At 31.4% G+C, this 14,164-nt stretch overlaps 1 protein-coding gene across 5 annotated transcripts in view; it reads right to left on the bottom strand.

Annotated features, from left to right (window-relative positions):
- Positions 1–712: 712 nt before the first annotated feature.
- The window catches only part of LOC150092793 (ethanolamine kinase 1-like), a 115,028-nt gene continuing 101,576 nt past the window's right edge, over positions 713–14,164 (bottom strand). For all 5 annotated transcript variants that reach the window (XM_090414310.1, XM_090414311.1, XM_090414313.1 and 2 more), the window contains exons 7-8: positions 12,377–12,450; positions 713–9,621 (exon numbers count right to left, since the gene is read on the bottom strand). In XM_090414310.1, coding sequence (XP_090270436.1) covers positions 9,543–9,621; positions 12,377–12,450 — 153 coding nt within the window. In that variant the 3' untranslated portion in view covers positions 713–9,542. The remainder of the gene's footprint in view (positions 9,622–12,376; positions 12,451–14,164) is intronic.

Raw genomic sequence — 14,164 nt, 5'->3', positions numbered from 1 at the left:
CTTCTGCTGGCAAGTAATATTCCCATACCACTTATCAGCAGTTTCTCTGATTCTATCTCACTATGCTGCAAAGAATTCCATGTAGGCCTACTATCTTTTCCATTGCAATCTCATCATTTTCCTTTTCTACCACTTCTTTCATCCTATTACTGGTACAAGGTTCACTATAGCTCACTTCTCCCACATAACTTTCAAGAAAAGCTCTTTGACATTCTACTACTGCTACATTCTACTATCATAATATTCTGTACACTCCTTAGGGGTGGATATGCATCAAGAATTTGATTATGATGAAATTTTCAAACGAACCACTGCTACATAATGGTGTCTCATTACCATCCCCCCTCAAAATGCATGAGAATTTGCTTCTCTAAATAGGTGCAAGCATAAGCTTATTCTATCCATAATAGATAAATACAACAATCTCCTTCCCATGTCATGCTGCATATTGATGATTAAAAGCAGCATATATGTATGAAATTTCCTTTGGGAAATCAGTGCATCACTTCTCTCTTGAACCTCAACCACTATCACCCACCTCTTATTGGAAGAAAAAACATGCACATGTATATATGTAATTTGTCAAAGTATTAAGGATTTAATGGTAACATAAAATTCATTAAAATGCAGGAAAATATAAATTATGTGATAAATTAGGAGTTATTAATATTATTTAAAAAATAATGAATTGAAAAAAAAAAATCAAAATCAATATACTTAAAATATCTTTTATTTACTTTTTACATACAGCAACAATTAAATTATTAATCTGAATGATATATTCTTGTTTATTTAAGCTGTCTACATTTTTATTTACAAATATATAACATTAAGTAACAATTAACCTCTGTTTTATATAACTGAAAGTTAAGTTTTTGTCCCTCTTACTAGGTTTTCATTTAATAAGAAACTTTTTTCTTACATTTTAAAAATTTTTGATTAGAATACTACAATAATAAAAATATGCATCTATTTACATGATTTAATAATGATTTTATGTCACATCTTTATAAACTTAACATTTTTTCAAATTTCCCTAACTTCATTATAAAAAATGTTATTTTCCAGACAGAAATTTAAGAAACACTAACAATATACAAGTTTTTCAAACTTGGATTAATTCTTTCCCATTTAAAATATGAGATAAAATAAAATCAAGTGTTAGTGCAATAAAATGTATAATTTATCTAAGATCTACTGCATTATGGTTAAATGTTAAAATATCAGTAAGTTTTTCCTATAATGGGATCAATAATCAATATCTGCTTTTTTTAGCAGATTTTACTAAGTCAGAAAAAAACAAAGAAGCAGTATTAATAATGTATTAACTGAAATTATGACAGTGTTAAAAAAATAAATCGGCAAACAGTACAAGCTAGTAAATGAAATGTAGCAGAAATTAGGGATTGCAATACCAGTAAATGGTGCAAAAATCCTTTAAAAATTTACCTGCAATTTGGCGTTTTCTACTACTATTTCAGTGAATCAAAAATATTTTTAATACATGCTATAGTAATTTTATTACTGACTAGTTTTTTAAAATATTGTTTGAATAAACTGCTCATGCCTTAATGAATCTCATGGTTATGTAGCCACATGCTTACGTTAGCAGTCAGCTGCTAGCATACAACTCAGTGTGGTATGAATATGGTTATTTTTACTTTGTAGTACTAGTAACTCATGTTATCACATTCACACCAGGCTGTGTCTTGCACAAGTTGAATGTCAAGCATGAATTTGTTGACTGTGCAGCATATCCCTTTGGAATTTGGCAAGTACATTTTTATTTTTGCAAGTTGTAATATATATCATATGCTAGTTTCATTTCTGTAGACTTATTTCTAAAGTGTGTGTGTGTATATATCACCTTAATGGTATAGAAACATCTCAAACACAGTGGCTGCCAAGGAATTCGAAAACATACACATCAAAGTCATAATAAAAAAAAGAAAAATAGTATTTGATTTTGAAAATTTGCATTAGACAATCCATTTGTTTCTGCATTTAGTGTGAAGTATATATGAATGAATAAATTTCCCTTATCAATTACTTTGAAAAGTTGTCAGAACATTGTACTTAATTTAATACTATGATAAAACTCCAACTTTGGCTGACATCTGTGCAGTACAGTAACCGAGGGGAAAGATGAATTTCACTACAATGGGTGATAAATTACAGTTGCTTTTAATTACACATCCTGTAATTACTCCATTTGTCACTGTATTTAATGCTACAATAAAATTTGCAAATGTGCAGTATGGGGTCTTTTTTTAGGGAGGGGGGGAGGGAGAGGGAAAAATGTTTTTCATTATAAAGGGTCATTTTCATACAAGTAGTAAACTAATAATATAGGTGCTTTTTTATTCTTAGGCAGTCAAATATGCTAACAAAATACAGATTTTTCTGTAAATGTTAACAAAATTTTATTTCATGATTCTGTTCTTATTGATTATCGAGACAGCAGTATGTAGTGCAAGTTGTTTATGTATTGTATCAAATAATGAAGTCAAATGTAAGAATTAGATTATCTCATGTTCCTCAATTTTAAAAGGAGGTGTCGGTTTTTTGTAGACATAGATAAAAACTCAGCATGGTATTATTTTAAATATACTGAAGTAGGAGATGAATGTGTGAAAAGAGTGCTCAAAAACAACCAAAGCAGCTGGTGGAGCCACTAGCAGCTTACATAACCATCCTAAAAGCCAACACAAAATTAATTTATTAAAAAGAAATTAAAAAAACTGATAATACAGCATCTTCAACTGAAAGACTGATTTTGATTCTTGATCAATTACACCATATTTTAACAAAACAACTGATACTTCTGCTGAAGTAAGGAAGACAGAAACAAATGTATGTTTATGTCTTCCTTGCCATTTATGTTTTGAAATGAAATTTTTGTTAATTCATAATTTATATTAATAATATTGATTATTTTCCCCTTGAGAATAATTTTTTTTTATATTTTTTATGCCATGTTTTATGTTTCAATAACATTTTGTTTAATATTTATCATATTTTAAAATAATTTTTTTTTTGAAAATAAGAAATTGCTAGTATAGTAAGAAGTTGGTAAATTTGCAATCCCTAGTAGAGACAGAGATTGGAATCAGAATATGAAAACAGCAATAGCAAAAAAAAAAAAAAAAAAAAAAAAAAAAAATGGAAAAGATAAGAAAAAGAAATGTAGCCTTTAGTTTGAGAAATAATAATAAATCTATGCAAAGTCAGATTGATACAGTACAAAGTGCTTTAGACGATAGAAATATAAGAGCTGATAATATTGGAGTGTTGACAAGTAACAGACTGATTTGGAGGAAAATTGTAGATAGGAAATTAATGATGTAATTTTTTTCATGTAGTACTATCATATCCTGTACACCCCTTGAGGGTACATGGCAGGAATTTGATGATGATGATGCAAAGTCAGTTCTTCCCCCCCCCCCTTCCTTTTGGTAGGTTTTTGTTTACTTTTGTAGCATAGGAAATGATAATCCAGAGAATTCTGTGCTATTACCACTTTAGACTTGTCTCTTGAAGGATGGGGGTAAGCTGCAAAATAATTTCTGTGCATAACAAATATAATCCAATTCTTCATATAACATTCAAGTTCAACCATGTCATAATAGCTGCCAGAGCACTTCTCAATAGCATCATATCGTGTCTACAAGTTCCTACAATGAATCATGTTGTTGCAGGAAATTGCCAATGTAGAGTAGATAATAACTAAATTATAAGTTGTAAGTAATTATAAATTATACATTGTAGGGTTAACAAAGTTGCTACCAATTGCATAAAATTAAAACACCAGTTTTATTCAAACAAGGGGCTCTGCATTTACAAGTAGAGCTTGTAAATGTAGAGCCCTACTAGAGGAGCAAATTAGCACGATGCACACTGTACTTGCCAACATTAATGAAGTTATCCATAAAGGTTAGCTGAATGCTAACCTTTGAACAATCCTCTTAGACATCTCAAACACAGTGGCTGCCAAGGAATTTGAAAACATACACATCAAAAAGTTTGGCAACCTAGCAAAAAAAAAAAAAAAAATGTACCAATGCCTGCAAGATCGTCTGAAAACATTGCTAATATATCCACCACTATCCTTGAAGCAGATACCATCAATGTACTCAGTCATGGCCAAAACTTCACCACTGTGCCCACACATACCGACCAAAGATTTCGTGATCCATATCAAGTGTGGTGTCTACAGCTTTTCTGCCAGTGAGGCCAACAATATTAGGCATGACATAGCCAGCGTGCTGTCACAGGCTAAACCTCCTACAAGCAACCTGCCCAACAGAGAATTTAAAATCCTTTTACAATTCGGAAATCACAAAATAATAATCATCCTGAAAGCAGAAAAGGGTAATGTTACTGTCGACATAAACTATACAGATTATAATAAAAAAAAATGACCACCCTTCTTAAAGACTGGTCCACCTATGACCAACTAAATTATGACTCCACCTACACACAGATCACAACCATCCACAAACTCCTAAAAAATGTCACTTCCTGGCCAACAGATGTGACCAACAAATTAAAACCCTACAATTCCAGACCCCTGTATTTATGGACTGCCAAACATCTATAAAAAGGATGTACCACTAGGCCCAATTGTAGATGGTATTGACTCACCCACTACAAACTAACTGAACATTTAGCCAAAGTGCTATCTCATACTACTGACAATACTTCATCACAAAGTAAAAAAACAGCCATTTTAAGCCCAGTATACAAAACCTCATACTCTTCAACACTGACCTAAGTCAGTTTCGATATCTCTTCCTTATTCACAGAGTGTTCCACTTAAGGATTCTAGTTCTTATCCAAGCAGAATTTCTTCCCGATATCTCAGCTTTGTTTCAGTTCATCACAGTAATCAGAGATGCTACTGATATACAGCATTTACAGGGTGATTTGATAGGTTGGAAATGTGGACAAAAGATAATGGCTGTCAACTGAGTGTTAGTAAGTGTCAAGTGATGCACTTTGGCAAGATGTGATATCCAGTGGCATATAATATTGGTGGGATTATGCTTGTAGTAACTGACAAGACTAGAGATCTTGGAGCTTCAAAGGTGAAGTTCAGAGGTAACATAACAAAAATTGCAAATACAGCTCAGAGGATAACTGCAATGTTGAAACAAACATTGACATGTAAAGATATGAAAGTCATTTTGCCTCTTTACAAGGGCTTGATACGACTGCACCTGGACTACCGTGCACAGATTTGGTTGCCTGGATTCCAAAAGGATAAAGAAACTATGGAAAGGCTTTAAAGAACAAAGATGATATCAGGTTATGGAATGTAGATTACTAGAATAGATTAGATTGAGAGTATGAGGGCTGCAGATGCTTGTACACAGAAGAAAGAGAGAAGATATGATAGATGTCTATAAACTTTTGAGAGGGCATTATGAGATATTGATTGAAAAATTTTTAATTATAAGGAAGGTGGGGGAGAGGACAAGGGGACATCCATGAAGTTAAGTTTGTGGATAGTTAAGAAAGGAAAAAGAGCTAGATTTTTCTCTCGCAGAGCAGTGAGTGAGTGGATCTAGTGTGAACGAATTTAAGAAATGGTAGCTGGTTTAGGTAATATATGGTCTCCCTTGATGAGTTCTGGACTCCCTGGAGGTCTAATAATAGTAACAATATGCATATTTGCTTGTAAAACAAAGTCTGTTGTAGATTAATATCATTTCAGTTTAAATTACAAATGAGCAAACAAGATAATTATATTTTGATAATCTGCAGCCTTCTGCAAGTAATTACTCCAGCCTTTGACAGAAAAAGGCTATATGGAGGTAAGGAATGAATCAACACCAGTGTCAGTATCAAGTTGGAATTCTGACATGATCATTCATTAAGTATCAAAAGTTAAACACTATGCAGTAAATTGTGTTTAGTAGTAGAATGAGCAATACAACTAACATTCCCATACATATGGTGTATTGAAGATGGCTGTATTTTTCATTGCACAGTTCAGGTGATGAATCATGATTTATACTATGAAGTAGACATCAGAGTGGCTGTTTTCCATTTCACTCCACAAAAAAAGCATACAAATTCTTCACCAGCTTGAGGGGAGATGTTCATGCTCAGTACAGCAAAAATTGCAAACATTATCCCTTAAGTACTGTTAGGTTTTTCTAATAGTCAATTCAAAAAGTAACAAAAAAATGCCAATCACATACAGTTAGAAAAGTTTAGTATACCTTCTCTACAATTTTGTGAATGTGAATCCCACTGATCCATGAAAATTCCCATAATGGTAATGTAATATAGGTCTACAGTTGTAAACCTATATTATATTACTTTCAATAAGCAGGGTAGAGGTCTCACATCAGACAATGAAAATCATCTACTTGAGGAATTCAAACCCACAGTTTGCAAACTGGAAAGTATACATGCTATCTGCTCAAACTAGCCAACACAATGGAGGTGGAAAGGGAATTATCATTATGAGAGATTATAAAAACCATCCCCACTTAGAGAAAAAGTTAATGCATAAGATGAGTTGCCTCTGAAAATCAATTGCTATGAAAATATTTTTATTTTGTTTGGAATGGCTGCTGGTTGTTCCCCTTCAACATTTTCTGTATTTCGTACCTTTCCCAATAAAGTACATATCATTGCCCCATAAAAAAGAAATCAAAAGATTTAAAGAAAGAAAGAAAGCTAGTGAAATATGGAGTGGTTAAAAAGGTATGGTATCATGAAATAGCCCCTTTTAGTTGTATAATAAAGCCTTAAGTTTTTACATAAGTGCACTTATCTGGAGGCAACTTACGTGCTATCAGTTTCATAAAATATGTAGCTTTGCTTGCTGGAAAGGAGGCTTGCATTTGTTAAAATACAGACTATGGTATTTACTAGCTCTTTATTAGTCCTACTGGCTTTGCATTCTTGGGAGGCTAACAGCAAGTAAGATTACTGAATATCGATAGCAATAGACAAGCTCTGAACTCCCTGAGGCAAAATATGACTATGTGATGGTCGTCGATGAATGCCATGAGAAAATTAACAATATCAATCAGGTTTCAGTGACTGACTGTTAATCAAATAAACTTCATTTCAGAAAGTGTATATTACACTATATTTGAGGGTTTTCACTATCCAGCCTACTGATTTGGATCTATTTGAATACTCATCAGTGGATAGAAAACCCTGTGTTGAAATAAGTAACAAATATGCACAGTATTATCTCTTCTTTTAAAAGCATTTATTTCCTGGTTTTACATTTGCTATTACTGGTAAAAATTTTTCTAAATGAATTCATATCTGTTAAGAAATGAAGTATTTACTTTGCCAATTAAGATGTCACAGGCATGAATTTATGTATGCACTCGCTCTCTCTCTCTCTCACACACACACACAGAATTTTGCTGTTTATGGCAGTGGCATTTGATGATCTGATTATACAAAAATAATTTTTGAGACCTAACTTTGTAGATTTGAGAAGAAAGGGGAGGATGGTTTAACTATTTATGGTTTCTGATGAGGTAAAATAGTCTGAGCTTAAGCTGAGAGATGCATAAAATATACAAGAGAAATTTTCTGTTTAATACAATCTTTTTAGTCATTATGTGGTGGTCTGGATTTATCTCATCTCTCCCTTTTTAACTTTTAATCTCACAGAAAACTACTTATTAAATGGCTTAGCAAAACAACAAAAACAAAACATTGAAAAGTATCTTGTAATAGCCAAGAAAATGAAAAATTAGTAAACTAAAAAAGGACACTGCCAACACCAAAGAAACTCTAAATGAGATCAAGCCTTCTATTTTTAATAGATGCTGAAAAAAAATGAGGTGGTGTAAAACTTCAAGTTTCTCTGATATTTCTAAAAACAGTGAAATTAGCCAACAATGCCTGACAGCAGTTTTGAAGGATAGTATCAAATTAGATTTTACCAAGGTGATTGAGGAATAATGTCAGGCAAGAGCAAGGATGATCACATGTGAATTCAGATCAACTATATCTGCAGACTGGGAAATTTTTAAATGGCAGATTATCTGGGTGATAATTTCTTTAAAAGAGATGCATATTGTTGAAGAGAGCCATTCAGAATAACTGCTATTAAATCCTATTAAACCTATGAAAAAAATTAAGAAATTTTAAAATATCTGAAGTAAAATCATCCCTCTTTCTTCAAAAAACACAAATTTTCATAGTCATTAGGATTTGATTCATTCAATGATAGATTTTAATTTTTATGTGATTCTGTGTTATATATATGTTAATACATTTTTTCTAACTATTAATTCAGTAAAATGTATAGTAGGACCTTGCCATGTATGAGAGTTACATTCCTGCAATAACTTAGCAAATCTACACTGTGCAAATAAAAGAATCCATCATAAAATGGGTTTTAGAAAAGTTAATGAACCTAATCCTATTTTTTCACCTGATCTTTTATTTGCACACTAAGGAAGATTTGTCAACTGCAGTACTCTTCAAAAACATAACTTTTACACATGGCAAAGGTCCTACGATGTGTATATATCAGAATTTGTATTGGAAATGAAGTTTATTAAATTCTTATATATCAAGAAAGAATTTCACTGTAAAATTTATTTAAGGAAGAGTATATGAGTGTTCAAAATTTCTACACTTACATACTCAATAAAGTATGAGAAAAACTGTTGACCTCATGCAAAATTATTTTAAGAATTAACTGAAAATTCCTTATTATTAACAAATAATGAATAACAAACATAAATCTTTATAAATTAATCTATGTAATTATTAAAAATATTCCAAAAATTAATTTGCAAACTTCACCCTGTTTAATCACAGAATAAGTAATTGAAACATTACAGATATATGTTGTTACAAAAAAAATGAAAGTGAGATAACGAAGCATGTCAAGAAAGTTATCTCAATGACATTATATAACTTTGCAAGCTAATTTGCTTAACACAGAAGTACTTCAGTGTATCCTGAAGTACTTTTGTGTATGAAATGGTATATTATGAATCAACATGTTCATTTATAAGTTAATAAGAGAAAAATAAAGTTTTTAATATATCTGACATAATGTCTGCTATGAAATATTTTAGAAGAGGTTAAAAAAACAGTAATATGAAAAAAAATTATATGACTTCTACTCTTTACTAGAAGTTATATGAACTTGTGCTTTCCTGTTTAACTGTAATAATCTCTGAATCATGTGTTTACAATGGCAAGTTGAATATTTGGAAAACAAATTAGTCTAACATGATTGCATGTTAGATAAAATTAAACCACATCACAGTTTAACTATGTAGCTATTAAAAAAAAATTGCTTATTGTTGGATCTATCTTTACCATCATAAAAATTTGGTTCCAATCCTTATATTTTAAGAGTTTGCATTCTTATATTATTTTGAATATGCAAAGGACAAAATGCTTCATCTTCAGTTTGTTGAGACTAGTTCCAGTAAAACTTTAGTTGCACGATGCATTGTGCAATATATAAAAAAATAAAAAAAAATAAAAAAATTCTTTCTTCACGTATTCACTACCAAAATTATATTACTTGCTTGCTTCTATCCCAATTCTGGTAACTCAAGGCCAAGAATTTCTTCTTTTTTCACAAAATATTCTTTCAGTCGTGCTATAGCATACCTATAACAAGATTGAATTCTTTAGAATTCAAAGTTACCTAAAACTTTATAAGATATTATTTTATCACATACACATTTTAGTGAATACTAATAAACAAGAAATATACTTGCCAGTTGATATCAGCTGGGAAAGCATGCACCCAATAGAGTCTTTTTGCATCTATTATATAGATGTTTTTCCGTTCTGCTTATGTCTTCAAAGAACCATTATGTCATGCAAAAGTGTTGCATCATGAAATTGAGCAGTGTTTGTTCCTCTGTGATGTGTGTTCAAAGCTTGCAATCCTAACTTGATTGCAATAAAATGCAACAAACTTCTAGTAAATAGAAGTTAATTTTTTCTATACAGAAATATACTTGCCAGTTGTATATACCGCAGTATACTGCACTTTCAAATCTGTTTTATTGGTTTAAAGACAGTGTTGAAAGCAACGAGGTCAAATTACTGGGATTAACCTAAAATGAATGCAGTAACAACCATTTAATTCAATGTACTTTAAAATCCAAAGCAGATTTCATTCACTTTTCGGTCAGTTCAAAATACAATAAACTTTTAATTCAAATACAAAATGCACTTCCAATGAACTCTTGGTTTCAGAACTTTCTAAATTCACAAGACCACAGGCACTCAGAATTTCCTTCCCCTCCCCAAACTTGAGCTGTTATGGACATAGTACCAACAGTATGATGCCACAGTAAGCTGCAAGCAAATATCATCATCTGATATGGTTCTAGCAAGCAGGAGTAATTTTAAAAGGCAATGCAGAGCAGTATATTTCATTTTAAAGTGTAACAAATTAATATTCTGATATAAAGAAATATTACAGTTGATTTATAGAGATAAAGTTTTACTCTGGTATACTTCAATAATTTAAAGTGTGCTAACGAACTTTTGCCATGTCTTCAATTTCACTTTTTTTTTAAATTTTTTTTTCTTCTTCTGATACATGAATGCTCTTGTTTCTGATCAAGTCTACAACAACCTTAGCATTACTTGAATTAAATTCTTACTTTAATTTCTAGCTTCATGCCTCAAGTAAGTTGTCACATATTCATTAAAACTTAATATAACGTCCATAAAATTCAACAAAGCAATTCAATTCTTTTATCTTTTCAAATAAAAAATGAACAAGCAACAATACAAAGTAAAGAATATTTAACAGACAGAAACATACAAATACACACAAATGTACAAATAATAAATGCAATACATGTATATATGCCACACACACTCTTTCATGCTCACTTTAGAATTACAAGTGGTATTTCTAATTTTGGGTGGAAAAAAAAAGAAAAAAAACTTCATTGAGAAGTAAAATCAAAAAGATGGAAAAATATCTGTAAGTGTACAATAATTGGACAAATAAGTATGCCTAAAAATTATCAAGAGTTTAAAATTTTGCAAGAAAACAACTTTCAGCATGATCTGATTATATTTATGCACAAAGTTTTTTCAGTTGGTTACAAAATATAGTATACTACTTGCCACGAAATTATACTCTTGTTCAATCCTTTATTCACATGTGGGAATCGACTAGGGCTATGTGATTCGTGAATGTTTAACTATTACCAGAATTGTACATGTATACATATAATACACATCCTCTTATCAAGTAAGCTAAAATAAGTATAAACTGTGCCAGTTATATTGTGAAATTTTATAATAATTTATTAATCCAATAGGTTGAATTAAAAAAACAAAATGCATCTGAAACCTAACATACAAGTTGCAGAAAATGATTCCTCTTTTTTTTCCCTTTAATACAAAGAAATCTTAAACATCCACAAACTTCTGTAGAGTATTTTTTGCACTGAGTTTAAAATCAACTGATGAGTAGGATCTAAATCTATTTTCAACTCAACTTTCCTTTAGAGACTATACCATTATGAAGATGCCCAAGTAAGTCTAGTTTCATGAAGCAAGACCATCATAAAAAAATTCAATTTTAGTTGTCAAATAGAGGAACTTTTTACTAAGCCTTTCGTCAGCTTGTTTCAAGCGTTTTATTTTTTCTCTCAGAAACTACCATTTTTAACCTCAAACAACTCCGTAAATTGACCACAGAACTCATACTGTTTCAGATAATATACCAGTAGGGGTGATTTATGAACAAGATAGCAGCTATCTGCTGTGCTCTCACTCTGAAGTCTTCAACATTATCAGCAACCATTATTTCAATTATTGGTAACAAATACGAGCAGGCACTAGCTGCTTGCTAATTTCCATAGTTTTGCCTCCTTCTTCTGGAGATTAAAAAGGTATTAAGGATTTATTTGTTTAATACTACTGCTGTTACAAAAAACATTAACTTATTTGCTATTCTATAAATAAATGAAATACTAATTTGTGAAAATTACAGTTACAGAGAGGATTCTCCTCTTACAAGACAAGTGCCATTAGGAAACTAAATACAAATCAGATTAATAAACTACAAAACTCTTCACTATAAATCCAATTCAGTTAGCAATTTTCATTCAATGAACTTAGCAAGAAAAGAAAATCAGCTAATTATTTAAAAACATTTAAGTGTTTGAACATTTGGAATAACAGAAGAAAATAAAGAACATTTATATAATACTGATTGATAATTGCTGTAAACTTAAATTACTGATTGCTGTACTTAAAATACGAAAATATAATGAATCATATGGATAGATCCAAAATACCAGAGAAGTCAGTTTTTGTCATTTATATGCACAAAATATATTTCAACAAATAATAGTATGCTATATTTCATTGGTATAGAAATTCTTACCCCAAATAGTCAAAATCCAGTGAAGAATGTTCAGATTGAACAAGGGCCCACAGTCCCCAAAAGAGATGAGCAGCCTAAACCCAAAATTTATAGAATATTTTCAGTCTACCGCAAATAAGTAATAGAGTAAATTCATAACTATTAAAGAAAATAATATCGATACCTAAAAAAATATACAGCTGAAATCCTACACACACACATATATATATCATGAATCCGATGCACAAATTTTTAAATTAAAAGATGATGCATCACAGACATGGTTTTTAACAGATATATTCCTTGCCTTGGGAAAGAGAATCTGAGTTTCAATTCGTTTGTGATGAGAAGAATAACATTATTAGGAACTTTATTTAAATAACCTGATTTGGTGTTTACTGGAAATTTGGAAGTTTTTTTTTTTTTTTGGAAGTTTTATTAAACTAAATTTATTATAGTGTTTACTGTCTAGCAGGGCTAAGAGAACAGATAGGTAGAGACCCATCCTATCATTTTGTTTGTTTAGCAAAGAGGCAACTAGCCTGTGAACACATCTAACTAAAAACCACAACAGACAATAGCCTATGCAGCTTAATCTGTATCAATGATGCTTTTGCTGAAAAGATTGGGTTCCAAAACTGTCTAGCATGCAAAGAACCTTTATAAGGTTTTTTCTACTTTAATTAATTAGTGTATGATAATACAATGGCTGTGAAGTCCCTTATGGGGAGGTATAGTACCATCTCATGAAACCAATATCAAACTATTTACTGTAACGAAAATTTTATCTATAAACTGTGTGTTTTCCTGACCATTTTACCTGTTTTGAGGGATGAAAAACTAGAGTTTCCTGGGAGAATAAATCCTCCACCTACGTATGACACTGGCCAACTCACTACTTGATTGAAAACACCTGATAAAGGTTCCTCACATCACAGACAAGTTTCAAACCGGAGTCTTTACAACCAAAGGGATCGTTTAAAACCAACTGAGCTACGAGGGAGAGGGGTCCATTTTTCTGTTGAAGGAGAGTGAGTTGGTATCATATGGAGGTGTAAGGAAATTTTATCCTGCAAAACAAAAAAACTGGCCAGAGCTAAGAGACACAACACCCTGTTCTCAAAGCCTTAGCTACTTCAAATGGAATTCAAAACAACACAACTCAAAGTAGATTGTGGGTAAAGGGCTGATCTTTAAGCAATTTGTTTGTGAACATCATATACTTAGCTACAACTGACCACTGGACCTGATATGTAAATGGATACACTAGATCAGTGATTCTTCACTGCTGGACTCAATGTGACAGTGACCAGGCTGTGAGAACTGAAGGAGTGAAAGATTCATCCTAGAAAAAAAATTCTAAAAAAGTGTGCAAAGTCTTTTTAGCACACATTTTTTGTACACATAGGTAGAGTTTCATGGGATGTGACACTATTTTAGGCCAACTTGTCTAGCTGTGATACAGCTAACTTGGATACAGGCAGTCTGTTACCTTCATCTGAAGCCAACATGTGAAACTATTATACACACACAAGCTAGATTCAAGTCATCAACAACAGAAATGCACACATTTCTGTTGTTGATGACTTGAATCTAGCTTGTGTATAAAATATACATCTTGAATAAAAAAAGATCTTAAACATTAGTTAAGATTTTTTTATAAGCAGGACTGGCAGTAAAAATATTTTTAAGGGTCTTGAAATTTTCACACAACACTTTTAATTCTTGTAAAAAGGAATTAAATGTCCTGGAATATTTACAGCAATAGGAAAGAATTAACTAAATTTTTAATGCTTCCAATATTTCGTC

This window comes from Typopeltis vanoorti, chromosome 25, assembly GCF_054136105.1.
Source record: "Typopeltis vanoorti isolate ZY-2024b chromosome 25, IOZ_Tvanoo_1.0, whole genome shotgun sequence".
NCBI lineage: Eukaryota > Metazoa > Arthropoda > Arachnida > Uropygi > Thelyphonidae > Typopeltis > Typopeltis vanoorti.
Note: the sequence above shows the minus strand (reverse complement) of the source record. Positions and strands in the feature narration are given on the sequence as shown.